This window comes from Nycticebus coucang, chromosome 2 (genome assembly GCF_027406575.1).
Source record: "Nycticebus coucang isolate mNycCou1 chromosome 2, mNycCou1.pri, whole genome shotgun sequence".
Taxonomy (NCBI): Eukaryota; Metazoa; Chordata; class Mammalia; order Primates; family Lorisidae; genus Nycticebus; species Nycticebus coucang.
The window spans coordinates 109,379,640-109,403,950 of NC_069781.1; the positions used below are offsets into that span (position 1 = coordinate 109,379,640).

The following is a 24,311-nucleotide window of genomic DNA, read 5'->3' on the forward strand; positions in this document are numbered from 1 at the left end:
AATGCCTGGCTACTTTTTGTAAAGATGGGGTTTCTTTCTTGTTCAGGGCTGGTCTTCAACTCCTGAGCTCAAGCAAACCAACTGCCTTAGCCTTCCAGAGAGCTAGGGATACATGCCTGAGCCACCATGCCCATCCTTGCAATTTTTTTTTTAGTTTTCGAAATGGAATAGTAATGCACATAATTCTTTCCTTATAGTTGTTGTGAGGAGCATATGCGTTTTTTTTTTTTTGAGACAGTCTCAAGCTGTCGCCCTGGGTAGAGTGCTGTGGCATCACAGCTCACAGCAACCTCCAACTCCTGGGCTCAAGCGATTCTCCTGCCTCCGCCTCCCAAGTAGCTGGGACCACAGGCTCCTGCCACAAGGCCCAGCTACGTTTTGGTTGCAGCCATCATTGTTGTTTGGTGGGCCCGGGCTGGATATGAACCTGCCAGCTCAGGTGTACGTGGCTAGCACCTTAGCCGCTTGAGCCACAGGCGCGGAGCCGAGTATATCAGTTGTTAATGGAAAACTAAACTCTGAAAATAACAATTTAGAAAGCTGGACGTGGTGGCTCATGCCCTGTAGTCCTAGCACTTTTGGATGCCAAATTGAGTAGATTTCTTGAGCTTAGTAGGTGGAGAACTGCCTGAGCAAATGTGAGACCCGCATTTCTACTAAAAGTAGAAAAACTAGCTGGGTGTTGGCAGGCACCTGTAGTCCCAGCTACTTGGGAGGCTGAGGCAAGGGGATCACTTGAGCCCAAGAGTTTGAGGTTGCTGTGAGCTGTGACACCATGGCACTCTACCAAGGGTGTCAAAGTGAAATTCTGTCTCAAAAGAAAACACCCCCCCCCAAAAGCAATTTAGAGAGGGGTTTATTCTGAGCCTGTGGTATACACCAGTATACACCAACCTAAAGACCCTTGAGTAAGTGGTCCTGAGGCAAGTGGGTTACAGTTTGGTTTTATATATTTTAGGGAGAAAGGAATTACTGTGTCAATGGAAAAGAAACTATATTTTGTAAAATAATTTAAAGAGGCTTATTCTGAGCCAAACTTGAGGACCATGACCTAGAGCCACCCCCAAGAATCCTTGACCAAGTGGCTCACTGTGGGGTTATAGATTGGTTTTATACATTTCAAGGAGACAGGAATTACAGATAAAGTCACACAGCAATGCGTGAAAGGTGCATGTTGGTTTGTCCTAAGAAGTGGGACATCTCAAGGGGGAGGGATTTACAGCTTATAAGTGGGTTTCAAGAATCTTTGGTTCACAATTGTCTGAAAGAGTTAGGCTTTGTCTGAGACCGGGAGTCAGCAAAGAGAAATGCTTGAGTTAATGGTCAAACTATGGCCATATATTTGTTGTATACATGGCCTTAGGTCTGTAAATGATTTTTATTTTATTGTTAGGAAGAATAACTCCAAAAGGGACAGGGCATAACTGGGTGTATCTAACATCCCTCTTCTCATGGTAACCATCTCAATCTTAAGGATTATTTTGGGAGAAGGGGAGGGTCCCATTGGCCAAGAGGAGAGTCCATTTAGATGGGGGCACTTTTGAGATTTTATTTTAGTTCATATAGGGCATGACTTACCCTTTGCTTGGCATACCTTGGGTCTTAATTATGATTTGATCTTAATTATGATCTTATTGCCATTAAGTTTGTTTTGTTGGTCTTACCTCTATTTTAATATTAATGCATTGAACATTTGTGTCTGAACTCCAAAAGGGAAGGTATATAACACCTTCTGTCATGGCCAGGAACTCAGGTTTTTGCATTTTTCTGGGATTCCTTTAACCAAGAAAGGGTTCGTGCTCATTCATTTGGTAGGGGGTTTTAGGATTTTTGAAAGGTTCCGGCCCCAAGGATGAAAGATTATTCCAAGGTGTGAAAGGAAAGGAAAATGGAATCCTTGTTCTGTAGAAGTAATGTGGTCTATATAGTCCCAGCTACTTGGGAGGCTGAGGCAAGAGAATCATTTAAGCCCAGGAGTTGAAGGTTGCTGTGAGCTGTGATGTAATGGCACTTTACCGAGGGTGACATAGTGAGACTCTGTCTCAAAAAAAAAAAAATTAAAATAAGAAATAATGTGGTCTTTATTTACACCTAGATGCAGGTGGAGTGAAATCAGGAGAGGAATTCCACATGTGGTTGTGATGGATGGAACTTAAAGGGTCAGGGAGGGCAGCAATTGGCAGCATTTCCTATTTCCTAGGAGGGACATGAGTCTGACTCTTCTGGGGCGGGTCATGAACCTTATCCTGCCTGGGTGGGGCAGGTCTATTTGGGCAGGTACACCTGATTCTATCAATTTTAGTTTACAGAATTAATACTAATACATGTGAAGCAAATAAAATAATGTTTGACAGATAGTGAATGCTCCTAGAGATTTTACTGGTAAGTAGTTGGAGAATTTTGTAATCTCCTTTGAGATTATTGCAGAAGGAGAATTTTGAGTTTCAATACTTAAATTCATGGTATATTTTTAAGAGTAGCAAAATTGCAGGCTTGGCTACTTAACTGTATTTAATAAAGATTGACTTAGCAAAGGAAGATCCAGGATCTCCCCCCCTCCCACAACCCCCCCATCCCTCTTTTTTGAAATAGAGTCTCACTCTGTCCCCTGGCTATTGTCATTGTTGTTTAGCCACTGTGCTGGGTTCAAACCCCCCACCCTCAGTGTATGTGGCTGGCATCTTAACAACTATGCTATGGGTGCCAAGTCTTTTTTCCCTTTTTATTATGAAAAATTTTGACCCAAACTGAAATTTCAAAGAATAACATTAGTAGACACTAATATGCCTTTCACTTAGATTAAGAAATAATTTGCCATATTCACGTTAAATAAAAATTATAGGAGGCCATTGTTTTGAACAATCTACTGTCCTAGGATAGCATCAAAATGCAGTCACTTGTGCTGAGGTTCCTTGTCACCAAACTGAGTTATCTGATCTTTCCAGAAAGAAGTCTGCAGCAAGAGATAACTGGCTAATTTCCCAAGCTAGCCAGTTTCAATTCACACTATAATGAAGTTAATTCTGCTTTAATTCTTCCCCACCCCCAACCCCCCAAAGTAACTTGATGTTAACCATTCAGTTATTTCTCTATTGTCAGGTTCATTATTTCCTTCTTAGAGGAAAGTAACTTTGATATGACTGACCAGTTTTTTTTTCTTTGCTTTGCTTTCTGTAGCCTCTTCTGTTTATAAAACCAACCTCTTTTGCTTGGCTCATTGGAATGCTCATTCTGCTTTATAGAATGAAACAATGCCCAGTTCTAGAATTGCAAATAAGGCAAATTAAGATCCTTAGACTAAATTGTTGTAATTTTGTCTTTTGACATTGACTTTATCCCTTATGCATGTTTTTTTTTCTTTCCCTCAATTGAAATTAACTTCCACACATTGTGAGTCTTACCTTTGTAGACATTTCAGCATGTGTTTTCTATGATGCATAACCAGTGTCTTTGATGTGCTTTTAAAGTTTAATGGTACTTTTATAATATCTAATACTTAGTTTCTATTAGGATTTCTCCAGTTGCCTTAAAGGTGTTTTTTAGTACTTCCCCCCCATCTATCATTGTGTCTTAACATTTTTCTTTTTTTATGATATTGACTATTTGGAGAGTAAGGCCTGGATTTTCATGTACAGATTTCACCTTTCTAATGCTACTTAAAGTTCAGCACCCATCTCTGAGGCTGCATCAGGAGAATGAGAACAAGTGGTTTAAGAAGGAAAAAGAAATTTATTAATTTGCCAGCAAATGCGGATGGAGATTCTTGTCTAAATGCCATTGTCCTAAACAGAATGATTAAAAGGATCTAAAGGGAGGGTTTTCAGTTCTAGGCTATTGTAGTTGCTTACATTTAATGGCACATCAATGGTGAAGATAATCTTGTGACCTTCCCCTCCCCCTGGGATGCCCACCCAGACCTTCCCTGCACCTTCCCTTCCAGACAGCTGGCTTGAGACAGGGATACAGATGATAGTTTGTTTTTCTTTCTTTTTGAGACAGAGCCTCAAGCTGTCGCCCTGGGTAGAGTGCTGTGGCATCACAGCTCATAGCAACCTCCAACTCCTGTGCTCAAGTGATTCTCCTGCCTCTGCCTCCCAAATAGCTGGGACTACAGGAGCCTGCCACAACACCTGGCTATTTTTTGGTTGCAGCCGCCATTGTTGTTTAGCAGGCCCGAGCTGGATTTGAACCCGCCAGCTAAGGTGTATGTGGCTAGCACCTTAGCCACTTGAGCCACAGGCGCCGAGCCCAGATGATAGTTCTTAAAGAGAGTGAGGGACGTTTTAAAGAGTCAGAAAACATTTTTGCCATTTTTTTTCAGTCCATTCTCTCTGTTAATTTGTCTGTCTCATCATGATTTTGTTTAACTTGTTCCAGCATCTGTATTCCCTTATAAACTGGAAATTAGGTTTGAAGGCTTAACTAGATTTAGATAAAACATTTGTTTTTTGGGGGGTTGAATGTCTTTGTTAAAGAAATGAGTAAACGGCAGAACAAATCAATAATTTTGGAAGGAGTGGGGACAGGGTGTAAGGTTAGAATGCAATTGTTTGTTTCATGGTCTCAGTGTAGCTGAAGAACTGTGCCTAAGACCCGTTGATCAGTATTATATATTGCAAGAGGGCAAGGTGCCTTAGAGACAATCAAAACCTTACATCATAAGATTTGATATCTAATTTTCTTCAGTTTTCAGTTTACAGTGAAGTTGTAAAGTGAGTAGGCTTGAAGAATGGTGCACTCTTGAGGAAAAGAACTTAGCTATTTCTGAAATTATTCAGTGTTTTTCCCTATTTCAATATTCGTGATATATTATTTTCTCCTGTTTTATACCCTTAACTGCCCCCAATTTCTCTGAGAAAAATTATGTATTATAAGAAGCAGCAGTAACACAAGAGTCTTTAGGCTTTTAGAAATCCTGTTTCATAGCAGATAATCTGGAGTTAATATTTAGGGGGGGGGAAGGAGGAATCTCTGTGACCCAGTACACCATTGCTCGAACCCTTTGTGGCTTGAGGACTTTTGAGAAATGAGGGATGAGTGGATGGATGGATAAGCAATGACAACTCAACTCTGGCAGATTCATTAGCACCAGGTTCAACTTGAAATTTTAGTGAATTGAAAGCAACAGAAAATATTGCTGTGATAAGCTTAAATCTGCTAGTGAGAAGGATGCACACTTTAGACCAATATTGAAGTGACTTTAGTTAAGAGGAGCAGATAATTGTGTGGATTAAAAATTTCCTTACTCTTTGAAATAATTTTGTAAAGAGGAGCAGAGAAAGGATGTGGAATCATGGGCTGTTTTTCAAAATTAAGAAATACTGCATCATTTACTGTATGCTGATGGGAATATTCTAGTGGCAAAAGAGAAATACATACAGCAGACAAAGCTGGGATTAATTAAACATGACACTGTTGAATTTAACGTGGCGCAGGGATATTTCCACATCTGTTGTTACTGGGGCAAAAGGAGTACACTCTGTTTCCCCGAAAATAAGACAGTGTCTTATTTTAAGGTGTGCTCCCAAAGATGCACTAGGTCTTATTTTCAGGGGACGTCTTATCTTTCCTGTAAGTAGGTCTTATTTTCGGAGGATGTCTTATTTTCGGGGAAACGGGGTACTAATACATAGGTCAGTTTGGTGGTAGGATGATGAGTTGTTGTCTTTTGTTTGCTTCTGTTTTCCTAGCCAATAGCAAGCTTACCTGCTGAGGATGTGGGTAGTATTGTCGCAAGCTTGCTTGAGAGATGACATTATCAATTTGAAGTGAAATTATGTCTTTAATCCACGTTTAAATTGCTTTAAGTTGTAAGCACACTATGAAGGGAGGTGGGTTAGGGATTTGCCATACAATGACAGGAAGAGAAGAGTAAGGAAATTGAGATAAGCAAGGGAGTAATAACCATTGTGATTGTGATTTATCATCCATGAGATCTAAGCTGAGTGGTGAGGGAAGTTAGTCCCTGAGGGAAGTATGGGATGATCAGTAAAGCTATAAGTTAGAGGTGGTAGCTGCATCTAAGAACTGTTGGAGTGAGAGTGTAGTGTAAGAACACTGGAATGATCACAGTTGAATTTGAATGCAAGATACTTGATTGGGGCTATTGCCATTATGCTATTGGTGATAAATACTTCTAGGTTCTAACTCTGAAAATAGCTGATATGTAGGTTGAGTGGTTTGAAGTTAGGATGTCTTAAGAGCCGAGGGGGCAAGTATTGTAAGGATTGTATATGTCAGTGTAGAGGTTGCCAAGAATATTGATGGAAATTGTGGTAGAAAAGAAGCAAACCAGATATCAAAATCTTAAAGTATGTACAGATAACTGGAAGATTAATAGGTAGAAGACTAACAAAAAGGTAGATGCTGAGAAATATATAGGAGCAGTACCTTTTTGGGACTGCTCCCAATGCAAGGTTAAGTGAGGTCCCCACTGTTTCAAATGGTCTTGAGAGATAACAATCCAGTCTGTTAACGGCACATGCTTTGAAGTTGAGGTTTTGAAGTAGAAGTGTATAAGGATGTCTATTGAGGAATAAAATCACCCACTGTTTAAGGAAGCTGTTGGTGTGTGGAATCATATGGTGGCAGACCAAATTTTGCTAAAGACACACTTGCCTTTTGGAGAGCTTTCCAGAGTCTGGGTTAGGAGGGTTCAAAGGTCCCTTTGGATAGGTCAGTGTGGGAAGAGAGTTGAATGGAGGGAAAAGAGGAATGTGAGGCTTGGTATGGCGGTTAAATAGGCTCTTAAGGAAAGATGAGTAAGCAACTAATTGTGCCCATGGCCTTCATCTGAAGTTTGGTCTTCACAGGTCATTGGTGAGTGAGACAGACTGGATGTTATCTCTCAGGAAGACCATTTGAAACAGTGGAGACCTCACTTAACCTTGCATTGGGAACAGTTACCTCCCGAAAAGGTGCTGCTCCTATATATTTCTCAGCATTTTTTATGGCCATTTGACACATTTTTCCATACCTATTTGTTTACTATCTTCCCCAATTCCCTAAGCTTTGAACAGTAGGCATTCAGTGAATATTTGTTGAATGACTTAATTATAAAATCATTATTTCTTTTCTTTTTTTTTTTGGAGACAGAGTTTCACTTTGTCACCCTTGCTAGATAGAGTGCTGTAATGTCATAGCTCACAGCAACCTCAAACTCTTGGGCTCAAGTGATTCTCTTGCCTCAGCCTCACAAGTACCTGGGACTACAGGTGCCTGCCATGACACCCAGCTATTTTTAGAGAATGGGTCTTGTTCTGGCTCAGGCTGGTTTCCAACTTGTGAGCTCAGGCAGTCTACCTGCCTTGACTTCCCATAGTGCTGGGATTACAGGCATGAGCCACTGTGCCCAGCCTAAAATCATTAATTTTTTAAAAAATATAATTTGTTCCAGGCAGCTCAGTAGGTAGGGCGCTGGCCACATATACTGAGGGTAGCGGGTTCAAACCCAGCCTGGGCCAGATAAAATGACAACTGCAATAATAACAAGAAAAGAATAGCCGGGTGTTGTGGCCCCAGCTACTTGGGAGGCTGAGGCATGAGAATCACTTAAGCCCAAGAGTTTGAGGTTGCTGTGAGTTGTGACACAATGGCACTCTACTAAGGGTGACAGAGTGAGACTCTGTCTCAAAAAAAAAAAAAAAAATTATATATATGTAATTTGTTCCTTGTTCTGTTGGTGGGTAGCATCGTATGGTGGGCAGAAAGCACTTTGCTAAAGACAGACTTACCTTTTGGAGAGCTTTGGTAGTCTGGGAGAAGAGGATTCAAAGTCACATTAAATAAGTCAGTGTGGGACCTATTATTTAGCTATTATACATAGTTTAGACCCTGGATAACTAACTAAACATTCCCTTCCACTCTTAAACCTGGGAACACATGGCTGTAAGTTGTAGATATAAAGACTAATTCAGAAGAACCAAATGCAGTTATGGTTCAGTGAAATTTGTGGTACATAATTTTCATATTTTATGAGAACATGTATGAAAAAGTTTTATGTGGATTATAAGCCTCTGAAACCAGATTTGGTTTATTATTTATTTCTTTTTCTTTTTCTTTTCTTTTCTTTTCTTTTTTTTTTTTGAGGCAGAATATCAAGCTGTCACCCTGGTAGAGTGCTGTAGTGTCATAGCTCACAGCAACCTCTGACTCTTGGGCTCAAGCGATCCTCTTGCCTAAGTTTTTCTATTTTTGGTAGAGATTAGGTTTCACTTTCGCTCAGGCAATCCACCCTCCTCAGCCTCCCAGAATGCTAGGATTACATGCGTGGGCCACCAAATTTGGTTTAAATGACAAACTGCTTCCATAAAATGAATTAACATTTGCATGGGTGAGGAACTTTATTTGAGGCTCCTCTGAAGTTACTGGACTTTTCTTCTGGCTTGTGATCAGAAAGGGAAAAGCAAAGTCTGTTGACTGTGATCCTTCTTTTCCAAGACTGCTGACCTACCGAGCTTCAACTTGCTGTGTATTCTTTTTTTTTTTTTTTTTTTGAGACAGAATCTCATTATGTCGCCCTGGGTAGAGTGTCATCGTGTCACAGCTCACAGCAACTTCAAATTCTTGGGCCCAAGTAATTCTCTTGCCTCAGCCTCCCAAGTAGTTGGGACTACGGGTGCCTGCCACAATGCCCAGCTATTTTTTTTGTTGCAATTGTCTTTGTTGTTTAGCTGGCCTCGGCTGGGTTCAAACCAACATCCTTGGGTGTATGTGACCGGTGCCCTACCCACTGAGCTACGGGTGTGGCCCATGTGTACTTTCTTGGATAGCATTTCCCATGCTGCCTTTACTCTGTCCTTGCACTCTGCCTCCACTGGTGACTTTACATCCTCATCGCATATCCTCAAACTCTCAGGCTATTTGTGTCCCTTCAGAAAAATGGGCCAGACCATCTCTAAATTCTGGCCTCTACCTTTTTTTGATTTTGAGCTGCAGAAGGCATTAGGAAAGAAAGGGGAAATCAGAGCTGTGTTCCAGTTGATCTCTGAGGAACTTAACTTTTGAGTCCTGGATATGTCCTAAGCTTTCTCTTTTAAAGGATCTAGTGCCTTTTTTTTTTTCTCCTTCTGTTTTAATCTGTTCTAGGAACCCATATCTTGGGAAATAAACTTAGTTGTTTTGGGGGCAAAGTGCATTTAAGCTAGTATTTATGTTTAAACTTTTATGTTACATTTAATGGCTCAGTAGGCATAATTTTGCTCTTTTGATGCTGTAGTAATGAACTGTTTCACTGTTTTACAGAGTGCTTATGATTTCACAATTTTTGCTGAACTTGTAAAAGAAACACTTGGATGGTGGATTAACGAGAACACTTAACATTCTGTGAAAAGTTTCAAATTGGAGAATATTGAATTTTCACCCTAGTCCAGCAGCTCTGCTGCTCACGTAAATACAGATGAATGAAGACCCCATTCGGAAAGACACCTGGCCAGCGGTCCAGAGCTGATGCAGGTAGGCATTGTGGTTCTGAGCATATTTTAGAATAATGAGGAGTACTTTTACATAATACATAGTGGTTTACTATTCTTGAAGCTTTGTGATTTATAGTATTTTATACATATATATACATGAAGAAATAAATTTACGTTTCTTGAAAGGGAGTGGTCACTAAAATTTTTTCTGTTTAACCTTGTTGCAACCCACAGGAACTATATTAAAGGGCCGTGGCATTGGGAAGGTTGAGAACCACTGCTCTAGCAAATTGTGGATGTAATTATAAATGCCTATAATAGGATTATAGTAAAATAAAGGAGTTCTTTTGGAAAGAAGAAATGAAAGTGAAGTATTAGATTTAGTGAGATTTAGGATGTTGAACAGCTTTAAGAAATAAAGCTTTTAAGGAATAAAATCTCAGAATTTTTTTGTGTATTTATTTGAAGGAACTTTACTGTTATGGAAATGAAATGAACAGTTCATAAAAATTACATTCATTTTTATTTTTGTGGTACACACCTAATACAACTTGAATAGAAGTTTTTAGACTTCACCTGATTTTTTTTTTTTAACCCCCCATAAAACAAAGATAGACAGAATCTTACAGGATATACTGTAAAATAAGTGATATTTCTTTGGGACTTAACATTTTTCTCCATTCCATACTAAATTTGAAGGTTGAAAAAAAATCTGTTCATAACATTTTAAGGTAATTGGATAAATGAATCTTGGAATTATGGCAGTAAAATTAATATTATAAATTTGTTTCCTGTGTGATTTAGAACTATTATATTTATTTATTATAGTATTTTTAGTTCCTTTGTAGGAAAGTCACAGGATTGATCTTTATTTAGCTCCTCTCATAAAGGTAATATTGATTTACTTGTTCAGTTCATCAATAAGATTAATTTGGGGCTGGGTGCAGTGGCTCACGCCTGTAATCCTAGCACTCTGGGAGGCTGAGGCAGGGGCATTGCTTGAGCTCATGAGTTCAAGACCAGCCTGAGCAAAACAAGACCTTGTCTCTACTAAAAATAGAAAAAACTGGGGGTGGTGCATGTGGCTTAAAGGAGTAGGGCGTTGACCCCATATACTGGAGGTGGTAGGTTCAAACTGCAAAAAAAAAAAAAGAAAGAAAAAAATTAAAAACTGAGGCAAGAGGATCACTGGAGCCCAAAGTTGGAGGTTGCTGTGAGCTGTGATGCCATGGCACTCTACCCAGGGCAACAGCTTGAGATTCTTGTCTCAAAAAGATAAAAATAAGATTAATTTGGGAGAGTACTGACTTAAGTGTAAATCATCTTAGAGTTTATCATTCAGAATCCCAGCTCTCTTTTATTAGTTGTATATATAAACATTGGTGCATTTCTTAGTCTTTTTTTTTTTTTTTTTTGTAGAGACAGAGTCTCACTTTATTGCCCTCACCCTCCTAAGCAGCTGAGACTATAGTCGCCTGCCACACGCCCGGCTATTTTTTTGTTGCAGTTTGGCCAGGGTCGGGTTTAAACCCACCACCCTCGGCATATGGGGCTGGCGCCCAACCCACCGAGCCACAGGCACCGCCCCAATTTCTTGGTCTTCTTGAGGCTTAGTTTTTCTCATCTAAAACTGGGACTGTTAATGTACCTATTGAGGTTCAAGGCTAAATGATATGTGTGTCAAATAAACGCTAGGTTCCTGGCATATTTAATAACATTGTTGAGCATATTGTTTACAAAGAAATAATTTCTTATTAATTGAAAAAATTGTTGTGTGATGTTTATTGACTGGTGAAACTTCCCGGGTTTCTGTCATTTGAAATAGTAGTTCATTTTCAAAGTTCTATTATGTACACCATTCACATTCAACACTCCTGTTTTCTTTCCTTTCCTATTTTTTCTTTTCTTTCTTTTTTTAAATTGAGACAGAGTTTTACTTTGTTGCTCTCAGTAGAGTGCTATGGTGTCATAGCTCAGAGCAACCTCAAACTCTTGGGCTCAAGCGATTCTCTTGCGGCAGCCTGCCTAGTACCTGGGACTACAGGGTGCCTGCCACAATGCCTGGCTTGTTTGTTTTGTTTCAGCAGGCTGGGGCTGGGTTCAAACCCACCACCAGCCCCAGTGCATGTGGCCGGTGCCCTGACCACAGAGCTTTCTGTTTTCTTTATTGATTTGGAAGCCTTCCTTCCTCTTTAGGAAGAAAGCTGGCTGAATAAAGTTGTGTAGTATGGTATAAATAACTGAAGGAACTCAACCACGAGGTTTTTTTTTTTTTTTTTTCATTAAAAAGGGGAGATTATTCCTGACAAGTACTTGCAGCTTCTGTTTTTTTTCTTTGTCATTTCTTACAGCGTATAGCGTAGGGCCAAAGATAAAGCAGATTCTGTGTAAATTCCACTTGGCCTCTTGTTAGATATTTTAGCGTAAGAAACCATGGGGTTATTTCATCTGTTATGTAGTTAAGGAGATATGAAAGAGAGTTTGCTGCCTACCAGCAACCAGACAGTTCTGTAGCCAATTAAGTTCTGGCACTGTCTGCCTGGAGATAGTGTTAGAGCCACACGTTGAGGACTCAGTCCCACAAGGCTGTCTTTAACTTTAGAATCCAGTTCCAGTGCTAGTCTGAGACTCTGTAACTTCTGACTGACAAGCTGTAAATTGGGGTTCCCATCCCTCCTGGACTTGATTAATTTGCTAGAGCAGCTTACAGAACTCAGATAAACACTACACATTAGAAAGCACACACGAGCAGCCAGATGAAGAGATGGATGGGCAAGGGAGGTGGAAGGGGTGTATGTGCACCACCCTCCAGGAACTTCCCAGATAGTGTTCTTCTGTGTGGAAGCTCTTCAGATCCTTCCCTTTGGAGTTTTTAATGGAGGCTTCATTATATAAGCATGATTGATTGCATTATTGGCCTATTGTGATCAACTCAACCTTTTAGCTTCCCATACCCTTCAGTGCCTTGGTCCTTCTAGAGCCCAGCCCCTATCCTCAGGTATGTAGGGGTCTCCAGGTACCAGTTATTTCATTAGTATACAAAAAACTGATTCCTGAGATTTCAAGGGTTTTAAAAGCCATAAGTCAGGAAATGAACAGAAAGACCAAATAGATATTTCATGATATCACAGTAGTATACCCATTTGGGAGAAGATTGCTGACCCCTTGATCAGTATTGTTTTTAAAATTAAATCTTAATTATTCTTCCTGTTAACATAGACAAATGCTTAGTTGCTTTAAAGCCCTATATCCAATATGCATATGTTCATTTGCAAATAAAAGGAAAGTCACCTACAAAAGAATTCATTTGTGTTCTGTAGCAAGAAGGGCAGGTAAGCATTCTGGAGTTGGTATGTGTGGTGGCTTTGCTATGCCTTTAGGCAAAGGCCATCTGAATCTGAAAGGCTTCCCCACTCATTTAGTTCTTGGGCTCCGCACTTAATAGCAGTGCCTCCTAGCCCCTAGGAGGCATCTCTTTATTATGAGGCTTTATTTTATTTTATTTTTATTATTATTATTTTTATTTTATTATGTTGACTTCTAGAGAGTCCCAAGAGATATTGGGACTGGTATGGCCTTTTCTGTCCTTCAATTCTGCTGCATTCTGTTCATTGAGGCAGTAACACAGGCCTACCAAGGCTGCAGGAGAGGGCTAGCCTGGACCCTATACTTGATGGAAGGAGTGTATAAGAATTTGTGGCTGTGTTTTAAGATAGTAAACAGATTGGGTTAGGTAACTTCCAGTGCCTGCTATCACACCCGGTACATGACATTGTCTTTGACAATGAAGTATGAGTGATCAAGAAAATTTTGAAAATTAAAATTTTAAAAAATTTTTAAAAAGACATCACATTTATATTCCTCATTTACCAGTTTGAGAAGGCCTAAAATAAAACATCTGAGAAGTTTCTATTTTGGAAAGGAATATATTCCCCATGGCCAAAGGAACTGCTATAGAAAATCTCTTATTGTAATTAGCCCAAGTTTTCTTCAGGTAGAGAATCAATCTATTTATAAACATAGTCTTTTTGGTTTCTTGATTAGCAGACCTATAAGCTTAAAACTTTTTTTCTTCCCAAAACTAAATGAATTGTCACACCTAAAATTGTAGGTTAGTATTTCTCTACCTGTCCTCATCCTGAAAAAGCGGCTCAGGTGTAAGTTTTCAGAGGCACAGCAAGGGAGGTCACTACTGTTTTAGGCAGAGACTAAATCATCAGCCACCTCTCCGCTGTTTCCATGGAACAAATGTCTCAGATGTCCCCCACCTATCCAGACTTACCTTCTTAGGTAGAAAGGAAACTCCTGCCCTATTCTTAGATGGACAGAAATCTGCTGTCAGCTCTGGGACAGGTGGGTGAAGTCAGTACACAGCTCTACATTGGGTGCCTTCTGTGCATTTCACTTGCCAGCAAGTTCCAGCACCTTTTTCACCATAGCTCTAATCCCATCTTTGGTTTGGTGGAGACCATCTCACACCTGAAGGCAGGGGTCATGAACTCCTTGTCTTTGGTCCCATGTGAGATTTGGCCACTTCCTTTCCAATAGTGCTTGGCACCTAGGCTTTGATGACCTGGCTTCCTCAGTTGCGGTATAGGACCACTTGCCCCCTCCTCCTGCTCATGGCCCATGGTGACTTTGACACATCTGAGCACTTTGGCCATGAGGAGAGGAGCTATGCCAGCATAAGCTGATGGGCTTCCCGGTCTGGTGGAGGTTCTTCAGGACATGCTCAATGCCTTTATCAACTCTGCACTCCTTCTTCTCCATGGCAAACATGCTTGGGTTTTGGGCAGCTCCAAAGCCTTCAAGAAAGATGGCAGCTGAGTGTGGTCAGAGCTGCATTCTTGCCACAGGTGATCCTCACTGTCTGTTAAAACTTCTGTGGTTTCACTTTCAGAAGGCTGCCTGTTGGTGTATGGTCAGTCACATGCATCTGAGGGACCTCAGCCCCTTCATGACTCAGGTGCACCGTATTGACAGCGCCTCATAGATTTTAGTCTCATTGTAGACTCTGCATTTAGGCGGCAGCAGAGCACCCCTGGCTCCTGGTTGCTGGGCAAAGCTGTAAAGGGAAGCCAACAGGGAGGGCAACGGAGTAGGGAGGGCACTGGAGCAGGGAGACTGACTGGAGGGAGGCAGCAGTGGTGGCAGGCAGCTGGGGAAGCGTCACGAACCGCCAATGGCCATGTGCTGGGGACAGCCTTTAAATTCTCTATCTTGTGCGACATATTAGGAATTTCTATTTTGAAAGTAACTTAAAAATTTATGTATGTTTTACGTTGCATTTAATTGGTTACTAAAGTAGTAGTTTATGTATTCCTAAGAATATTGGGTAGTAAGTTTTTTTCACGTTTTCCCATGTTAGCCTCTATTTTGACTGGCAAAGGCTCCAGTATTTGCCCATTTATGGCATATTTTAATCATAGCAATGGTACAGGGAATGGTAAAAATAGATGTCCATATACCTGATACTTACATTTAACCAATGTTTTTGCATTATTTCTTGCAAATATTTTTTCTTTTAAAACTTAGTTTTTATCACTTTGATATAGCTTTGTAGTTAAAGATGTCAGATAGTGCTAAAAGGCTTATAACAAAAAACCGTATGCAGGTAACACTTTTAATTCATTCTTATTTTTATCTTTCTGATTTGTAAATAATAAGAGTATATGAATTCCTCTCGATACACCTATCTTAGATATTACAATGCAGTTCCCAGGTTATGAACAAAATAGGTTCTGTACATTCTTAAGTTGAATTTGTATGGAAGTTGGAACAGGTACATTTACTTGTTTTCTATAATAGCCTTCGTTCGTAAATGTGTTTCGGACTTTAGTTGGATGTTTGTAACTTGAGAACTACTTGTATTGACTTTTCTTGAGGATTTTGGGTTTTTTTCATAGAACATCTTCCTTTCCTAACAGCCTCGTGATAATATTTTTGTTATGCTTAGGAGTTCCCCCAGAGACAACACAGCCAGACAAGCTGAATTTGCAAAGGAATCTTTTATTGAAGAGCCGGCCAGCTGGCTGGCAACTGCCTCAGTGTCCCAATGAGGAGTTTCTGAGAGCAACCCCAAGTGCTTAAGGGGTCGGGTTTTTAAGGCTTAGTCTGCATCCTTGTTGGCATGCAGGCTGCCTAGGTGCATCTCAGTAGGTTAGCAAGCATTGTACAGAAACAGAATTTTGTGGTTAGTTAGTTATACATCTTTGTTTCAGTACTTTCCCCACCTGGTATTTTTTTAAAGGTCATTCCGGGGACAGTTGGTATCTCCTGGTCTGTTTCCCAGGGAGTTAGCCAAGCAAGAAATTGAGAGTGAACTAGAAGCAAGAAATCAATTAGTACTTTCCTATCTAGCTCGGGAGGGAACTACACTTACTCTATTTTTTTGAAAGCTTGAAGCCTGGAAATTTACCAGGAGTTAAGTGGTATTTTTCCACTTTAGCCTCGGCCTAACACTTTTCCACCTTAGCCTAGGCACACTAGGCCTAACATTTTTGGCTAAAATCATACATACTGTTTCTACTATAAAAGTTATATATACATACTGAACACCATTGAGCCAAGTAATGCCGTATACCCTTTTTGTTTCATGTTTTGTTATCCTGGAGTGTAGTGATTGCTTCTTTTTCTATTTGCTTAAATTTCTTAGAAACTTGGTCTTGTAAACTCGTCAACAGTTTTGTAACCCCTCTTAGTATAATTTCATACACAAATGTGGTAGATGATCCTTCTGTTTTATGTTTTTCTACCACGTTTTGCATTTTCTAATTTGTGTTGATTGCTCCTAGACCTGATATAATATTGCCATTTTATTTTATTTTTTGAGATAGAGTCTCACTGTGTCACCCTGGGTAGAGTGCCATTGTGTTACAGCTCAGAGCAACCTCAAACTCTTGGGCTCAAGTGATCCTCTTGCCTCAGCCTCCCAATTAGCTGAGACTACAGGTGCCATTAGAGCTATAAGCAAACATTAGATTTTTAAAGTTGGCAAGAGCAGAAGTGAAGTTAGGGAAATGTTGATCCAAATTTATGTGGTTAATGTCAAGAAGAAAATGGTCCAGCTACTTTTAGAGATAGGGTCTCGCTCTGGCTCAGGCTGGTCTCCAACCCATGAGTTATGAGCTCAGTTAGTCTACCTGACTTGGTCTCCCAGAGTGCTAAGATTACAGGTGTGAGCCACCTAGCCCGGCCCAATATTGCCATTTTATGGATTTATTTTTCCTCTTTTTTTCTGTCAAATCACCTTGTTTCTTGGATGTCATACCTTCCCTTTTGTGTTTTGTACTCTTGCCAAGTGAAGAATGTACATCTTTAAGCAGCATTAAGAATAGACAGTGAATGAGTTAAAGCTGCAAGTGGAGGGCACATGGAAATTCATTCATATTTGCTTTTGTGTTTGACATTGTCTATATGTATTAATTTTTGAAAATGTACACAGAAGTTTTTTTTGACACTTTCCATTGACATTCTGTTTATTCTACAGTCATGCTTAGTCCATTGTTTGCTTAATATTGAAGGTTGGAAATACAAATTCAGTCAGAATTTTTTTTTTCTTTCTTTTTATTTTTATTGTTGGGGATTCATCGAGGGTACAATAAGCCAGGTTACACTGATTGCAATTGTTAGGTAAAGTCCCTCTTGCAATCATGTCTTGCCCCCATAAAGTGTGACACACACCAAGGCCCCACCCACCTCCCTCCTTCCCTCTTTCTGTTCCCCCCCCATAACCATAATTGTCATTAATTGTCCTCATATCAAACATGAGTACATAGGATTCATGCTTCTCCATTCTTGTGATGCTAAGAATAATGTCTTCCACGTCCATCCAGGTTAATACGAAGGATGTAAAGTCTCCATTTTTTTTAATGGCTGAATAGTATTCCATGGTATACATATACCACAGCTGGTTAATCCATCCTGGGTTGGTGGGCATTTAGGCTGTTTTCACATTTTGGCGATTGTAAATTGAACTGCAATAAACAGTCTAGTACAAGTGTCCTTATGATAAAAGGATTTCTTTCCTTCTGTGTAGATGCCCAGTAATGAGATTGCAGGATCAAATGGGAGGTCTGGCTTGAGTGCTTTGAGGTTTCTCCATACTTCCTTCCAGAAAGGTTGTACTAGTTTGCAGTCCCACCAGCAATGTAAAAGTGTTCCTTCTCTCCACATCCACGCCAGCATCTGCAGTTTTGAGATTTTTGTGATGTGGGCCATTCTCACTGGGGTTAGATGATATCTCAGGGTTGTTTTGATTTGCATTTCTCTAATATATAGAGATGATGAACATTTTTTCATGTGTTTGTTACCTATTCGTCTGTCATCTTTAGAGAAAGTTCTATTCATGTCTCTTGCCCATTGATATAAGGGATTGTTGGCTTTTTTCATGTGGATTAATTTGAGTTCTCTATAGATCCTAGTTATCAAGCTTTTGTCTGATTGAAAATATGCAAATATCCTTTCCCATTGTGTAGGTTGTCCCTTTGCTTTGGTTATTGTCTCCTTAGCTGTACAGAAGCTTTTCAGTTTCATGAAGTCCCATTTGTTTATTTTTGTTGTTGTTGCAATTGCCATGGCAGTCTTCTTCATGAAGTCTTCCCCCAGGCCAATATCTTCCAGTGTTTTTCCTATGCTTTCTTGGAGGATTTTTATTGTTTCATGCCTTAAATTTAAGTCCTTTATCCATCTTGAATCAATTTTTGTGAGTGGGGAAAGGTGTGGGTCCAGTTTCAGTCTTTTACATGTAGACATCCAGTTCTCCCAACACCATTTATTGAATTAGGGAGTCTTTCCCCCAAGGTATGTTCTTGTTTGGTTTATCAAAGATTAGGTGGTTGTAAAATGTTAGTTTCATTTCTTGGTTTTCAATTGGATTCCAAGTGTCTATGTCTCTGTTTTTGTGCCAGTACCAGGCTGTCTTGAGCACTATGGCTTTGTAGTACAGACTAAAATCTGGTATGCTGATGCCCCCAGCTTTATTTTTGTTACAGAGAACTGCCTTAGCTATACGGGTTTTTTTCCGGTTCCATACAAAACGCAGAATCATTTTTTCCAAATCCGATGTTGGTATTTTGATAGGAATGGCATTGAATAGGTAGATTGCTTTGGGAAGTATAGACATTTTAACAATGTTGATTCTTCCCATCATGAGCATGGTATGTTCTTTCATTTGTTAATATCCTCTGCTATTTCCTTTGGATTTCATAGTTTTCTTTATAGAGGTCCTTCAACCTCCTTCGTTAGGTATATTCCTAGGTATTTCATTTTCTTTGACACTATGGTGAAGGGAGTTGTGTCCTTAATTAGCTTCTCATCTTGACTGTTATTGGTGTACACAAAGGCTACTGACTTGTGGACATTGATTTTATATCCTGAAACATTACTGTATTTTTTGATGACTTCTAGGAGTCTTGTGGTTGTGTCTTTGGGGTTCTCTAAGTATAAGATCATGTCATCAGCAAAGAGGGAGAGTTTGACCTCCTCTGCTCCCATTTGGATTCCCTTTATTTCCTTGTCTTGCCTAATTGTATTGGCTAGAACTTCCAGCACTACGTTGAATAGTAAAGGTGACAGAGGACAACCTTGTCTGGTTCCAGTTCTAAGAGGAAAAGCTTTCAGTTTTACTCCATTCAGTAAAACATTGGCTGTGGGTTTGTCATAGATAGCTTCAATCAGTTTTAGAAATGTGCCACCTATGCCTATACTCTTCAGTGTTCTAATTAGAAAAGGATGCTGGATTTTATCAAATGCTTTTTCTGCATCTATTGAGAGGATTATGTGATCTTTATTTTTGACTCTGTTAATATGGTGGATAACGTTTACGGACTTGCGTATGTTAAACCAGCCTTGCATCCCTGGGATGAAGCCTACTTGATCATGATGAATGACTTTTTTGATGATAAGCTGTAATCTATTGGCTAGGATTTTGTTGAGAATTTTTGCGTCTGTGTTCATGAGTGAGATTGGTCTGAAATTATCCTTCTTGTTTGGGTCTTGTCCTGGTTTTGGTATCAGGGTGATGTTTGCTTCATAGAATGTGTTGGGGAAGATTCCTTCTTCCTCAATTTTTTGGAATAATTTCTGCAGTACAGGAATAAGCTCTTCCTTGAAGGTTTGATAGAATTCTGGAGTGAAGCCATCTGGACCAGGGCATTTTTTGGTCGGAAGATTTTTTATTGTTTCTTTGATCTCAGTGCTTGAAACTGGTTTGTTCAGGAGCTCTATTTCTTCCTGGATAAGTCTAGGGAGAGGGTGTGATCCCAAATATTGATCCATTTCCTTTGCATTGTCAATTTCTGAGCATAGAGTTTCTGGTAGTATTCAGAGATGATCTCTTGTATCTCTGTGGGATCAGTTGTTATTTCCCCTTTATCATTTCTGATTGAGGTTACTAGAGATTTTACTTTTCTATTCCTTGTTAGTCTGGCCCATGGTTTATCTATTTTATTTATTTTTTCAAAAAACCAACTCCTTGTTTCATTAATTTTCTGAATGATTCTTTTGTTTTCAATTTCATTGATCTCTGATTTGATTTTGGATATTTCTTTTCTTCTACTGAGTTTAGGCTTAGATTGTTCTTCTTTTTCCAATTCCATAAGATCTCTTGTGAGATTGTTGATGTGCTCTCTTTCTGTTTTTCGAATGTAGGCATCTAAAGTGATGAATTTTCCTCTCAAAACTGCTTTTGCAGTATCCCACAGGTTTTGGTAGCTTGTGTCTTCATTGTTATGCTCAAGGAAGTTAATGATTTCCTGTTTTATTTCTTCCTTCACCCATCTGTTATTCAGCAGAAGATTGTTTAATTTCCATGCCTTTGGGTGGGGTGGAGCATTTTTGTTAGAGTTGAGTTCCACCTTTAGTGCCTTATGGTCTGAGAAGATACAAGGTAAAATTTCAATTCTTTTGATTCTGTTGATATTTGTTTTGTGTCCCAGGATATGATCAATTTTAGAGAATGTTCCATGGGGTGATGAGAAGAATGTATATTCTTTATCTTTGGGATGGAGTGTTCTATATGCGTCTATCAAGCACAGTTGTTCTAGGGTCTCATTTAAGTCTCTTATATCCTTGTTTAATTTCTGTTTAGAGGATCTGTCCAGCTCTGTAAGAGGAGTGTTAAGGTCCCCTGTTATTATGGTATTATCAGATCTCATTTTGCTCAGACTGAGTAAGGTCTGTTTGAAGAATCTGGGAGCATTTAAATTGGGTGCATAGATATTTAGAATTGAAATGTCTTCTTGTTGTATTTTTCCCTTGACCAATATAAAGTGACCATCTTTGTCTTTTTTGACTTTAGTTGCTTTAAATACACATGTATCTGAAAATAAGATTGCAACTCCTCTTTTCTTCTGAATTCCATTTGCCTGAAAAATTGTCTTCCAACCCTTGACTCAGAGCTTTAATTTGTCTTTTGAAGCCAGGTGTGTTTCTTGGAGACAGCAAATGGATGGCTTGTGCTTTTTAATCCAGTCAACCAATCTATGTCTCTTCAGTGGGGAATTCAAGCCATTAACATTTATTGAGATAATTGATAAGTGTGGTATTATTCTATTCGTCTTATTTTGTGAGAGTCCATTGCTTAGTTTTATCTTTTCCATCAGTGTGGAGGTTTGGTTCTGTCCTTTAATTTCTGAGTCTTACTTTACTGCTGATCCATTGTGGTGGTCAGTGTGCAGAACAGGTTGAAGTATTTCCTGTAGAGCTGGTCTTGTGGCGAATTTCCTCAATGTTTGTATATCCGTAAATGATTTGATTTTTCTGTCAATTTAGAAGCTTAGCTTAGCAGGGTACAGAATTCTGGGCTGGAAATTGCTGTGTTTAAGTAGATTAAAGGTAGATGACCATTGTCTTCTTGCTTGGAAAGTTTCATTAGAGAAGTCTGCGGTCACTCTGGATTTGCCACTGTAGGTCAACTGGCACTTACTCCTGGCAGTTTGCAGAATCTTTTCTTCTGTCTTGACTTTGGACAGGTTCATCACAATGTGTCTTGGAGAAGCTCGGTTAGAGTTGAGGCGACCTGGGGTCCGATATCCCTCTGAAAGCAGTGTGTCAGAATCTTTGGTGATATTTGGGAAATTTTCTTTTATAATATTCTCTAGTATGGCTTCCATTCCTCTGGGGCATTCTTCTTCCCCTTCTGGAATTCCTATAACTCGTATGTTGGAACGCTTCATAAAGTCCCATAATTCTGACAGTGAACGTTCTGCTTTCTCTCTCTTCTTTTCTGCCTCTTTTACTATCTGAGTTATCTCAAAAACTTTGTCTTCTACCTCTGAAATTCTTTCTTCTGCATGGTCTAACCTGTTGCTGATACTTTCCATTGCATCTTTAAGTTCCTTGGTTGACTGTTTCATTTCCTTCAACTCTGCTATATCCTTTTTATATTCTTCATATCGTTCATCTCTGATTTGATTTTATTTTTGGATTTCCTTTTGGTTATTTTCCACTTTATTAGCAGTTTCCTTCATTATTTCCATCATTTCTTTCATTGTTTTCAACATGTGTATTCTAAATTCCCTTTCTGTCATTCCTAACATTTCTGTATAGGTGGAATCCTCTGCAGTAGCTACCTCATGGTCCCTTGGCGGGGTTGTTCTGGACTGGTTCTGCATGTTGCCTGGAGTTTTCTGCTGATTCTTCCTCATGGATGATTTCTTTTATCTGTTTCCTTGCCCTAATTTTCCTTTCACTTCCTCTTGCTCTTTAAGTTCTGATGCCTGTGGAGTAAGGGTTACAGGCCAGAAGGGTGAGAAGGTTTAAGAGCAAAAAAGGGAGGAAAGAAAGGAGGACCGAGTGTTAAGGAAAAAAAAAGAAAAATAGAGAAAGGAGAGGGGCTGGGTAAAGGGAATATTGACAAAAGGAAGAGAGGCACAGAAAGAGGGAGACAGAGCAATATAGGTGTACAGTAGGGTACTTTGATACAACCTTAAAAAAAAAAAAACCACCTTCTGGGGCTGCCCAGTTGAGTGGTTCCCTTGAGGTCAGCACCTCTTTGCTAACCTGATCAGACACAGTACCCCACCTCCACCATGTAGAGCGGAAAGACAAAAATGCTATAAATCAAACCCAAACAAGCAAACAGAAAACTTTACAGGATAAAATTGGCTGGAAAAACCAAATAATAGCGGTAGAAACACTAAGAAAAATGAAGTTGTAATTATTGAAAAGGGCAGCAATGGGAAATTATAATTAAACTAGAAAAATTGAGAAAGAAAAAGATCTGTATGGAAAAGGTTGAACTTAAAAAGCAAAACAACAATCCACAACATCAAAATAAACAAACAACCAAACCAAGAAAAAGAAAAAAACCAGACAACCAAAAACAAAGCAGTATGTATATGTGTCTGGGCAACACGTGGTCTTCTGGGGTATGAGATGTTAATCATAGTTCTGATACGACTGGAGGCTGTTAGTTTCTCAAACCCCAGCAGGTAGACACCCTAAATCTCTCTTCAGCCCACTTAAAAGGCACTTTGAACTTGTTCACTTATTGAGCAGAAGCTTTCTCAGGGAAGTGCTTGTCGCTGGAATCACTGCTGAAGTGGCTATCCACTTACCCTGTGTGTCAAAACTGGTCTCCCTCTGCCCCCGAGGGTTAGGGTTGCAAGGCGGCTGAGACCCCGACCTTAGGCTACTTGGTCGCTGGGTTACCTGCTCCCACCCAATTCCAGCTCTGCGACCCTGAGGGCGGAGCTTGCCGGGGCAGATCGCTCACAATGTCTGCCTGTGACCCAGAGCCAAACACTATTAGCTCTATCTGTCTCAGCTGCTCAGACTGGGGCCCTAGACAAAGGCCAAAGTTCTCCGCACTCCCGCTCAGGCTCTCCCCAAGGCAGTTCAGCTGAGTGCCAAGTCCAAGGACACCAAAATAGTTCACAGGTAAGGCCTTTCTGGTTTGCAGTCTCGCTGCTACTGAACTTACAGTTGCGGGCGGGTTTAGACGGATTGAACACACGCGACCACTTGCCAGTTTTCCACTGTTTTAGTCCTCTTCTTGGGGTCCAGAAGTCTCTCGCTGACTCCCTGTATCCTCTCAGGGGTGATGGTAGGCAGATCCCACCAGCCAGAGATGCCTGGAGTCCTATATCCGCAGACTCACGGTGCCCAGATGCAAGGAAGCTGTTACTGGGCTGCCGTCTTGCTCCGCCCAGTCAGAATTTTTAAGACATACTATTATCTTCATTGCGTTGGAGGTTTTTCATTGTTGCTGTTTAGGGAAGTTGAGTGCCATTTTTACTGGTCATCCTTGGTGAGTGTCCAATAGTTCTTCCCTTTTCTTTGGGAACTTTTAGAATTACCTTTTTACAAGGTCTGACTATTAAGTTCGCCACTTGCCACCGGGCACTTAGGTTGGCAGCACCCTACCAACAACTAAATAAGGGTTCATAATCTTAGTAGATTAGTGTCTCCCAGCTGTGTTCTTGTCCAAATGTTGGGGGTGTTTTACTGAATTGAATTCATTATTGTGTGTGTATTTGTTGTCATGAAAATGTGAGAGCCGGGATTAGAGCTATTAGCAAACATTAGATTTTTTGTTAAAGTTGGCAAGAGTGGAAATGAAATCAGGGAAATGTTGGTCCAAATTTATGTGGTTAATGTCATGAAGAAAATAGCAATTCACAAATAGAAAGAACATTTTTGTGAGGGGAGGGAAAGCATCATTGATGAAGAGAGGTCAGAGTGGCCAGTAATAAGCAGAAGTGACAAGAACATTGTAAAATTTGTTGAATTGTGCATTAACATTGTCAGCTGACTGTGAGAAGCATCAAACATCGATAGAGAAACAGGAAAATCTTAACTGAAAATTTTGGCACAAGAACGGTGTGAAAAATGGTTCTGAAGGAGTTCACTGATTATTAAAAGCAAAGGAGAGTCAAACTTTGCAAAGACCTTTTA

The 24,311-nt window shown here is 39.9% G+C and overlaps 1 protein-coding gene across 3 annotated transcripts in view; it reads left to right on the forward strand.

The window, feature by feature from the left end:
- Positions 1–24,311, forward strand: part of SPIN1 (spindlin 1) — a 123,339-nt gene that overhangs the window by 40,038 nt on the left and 58,990 nt on the right. For 2 of the 3 annotated variants that reach the window (XM_053578629.1, XM_053578636.1), the window contains exon 2: positions 9,244–9,453. The exons of the other annotated variant lie outside the window; for it this stretch is intronic. In XM_053578629.1, coding sequence (XP_053434604.1) covers positions 9,402–9,453 — 52 coding nt within the window. In that variant the 5' untranslated portion in view covers positions 9,244–9,401. The remainder of the gene's footprint in view (positions 1–9,243; positions 9,454–24,311) is intronic. 3 annotated transcript variants of the gene reach the window in all.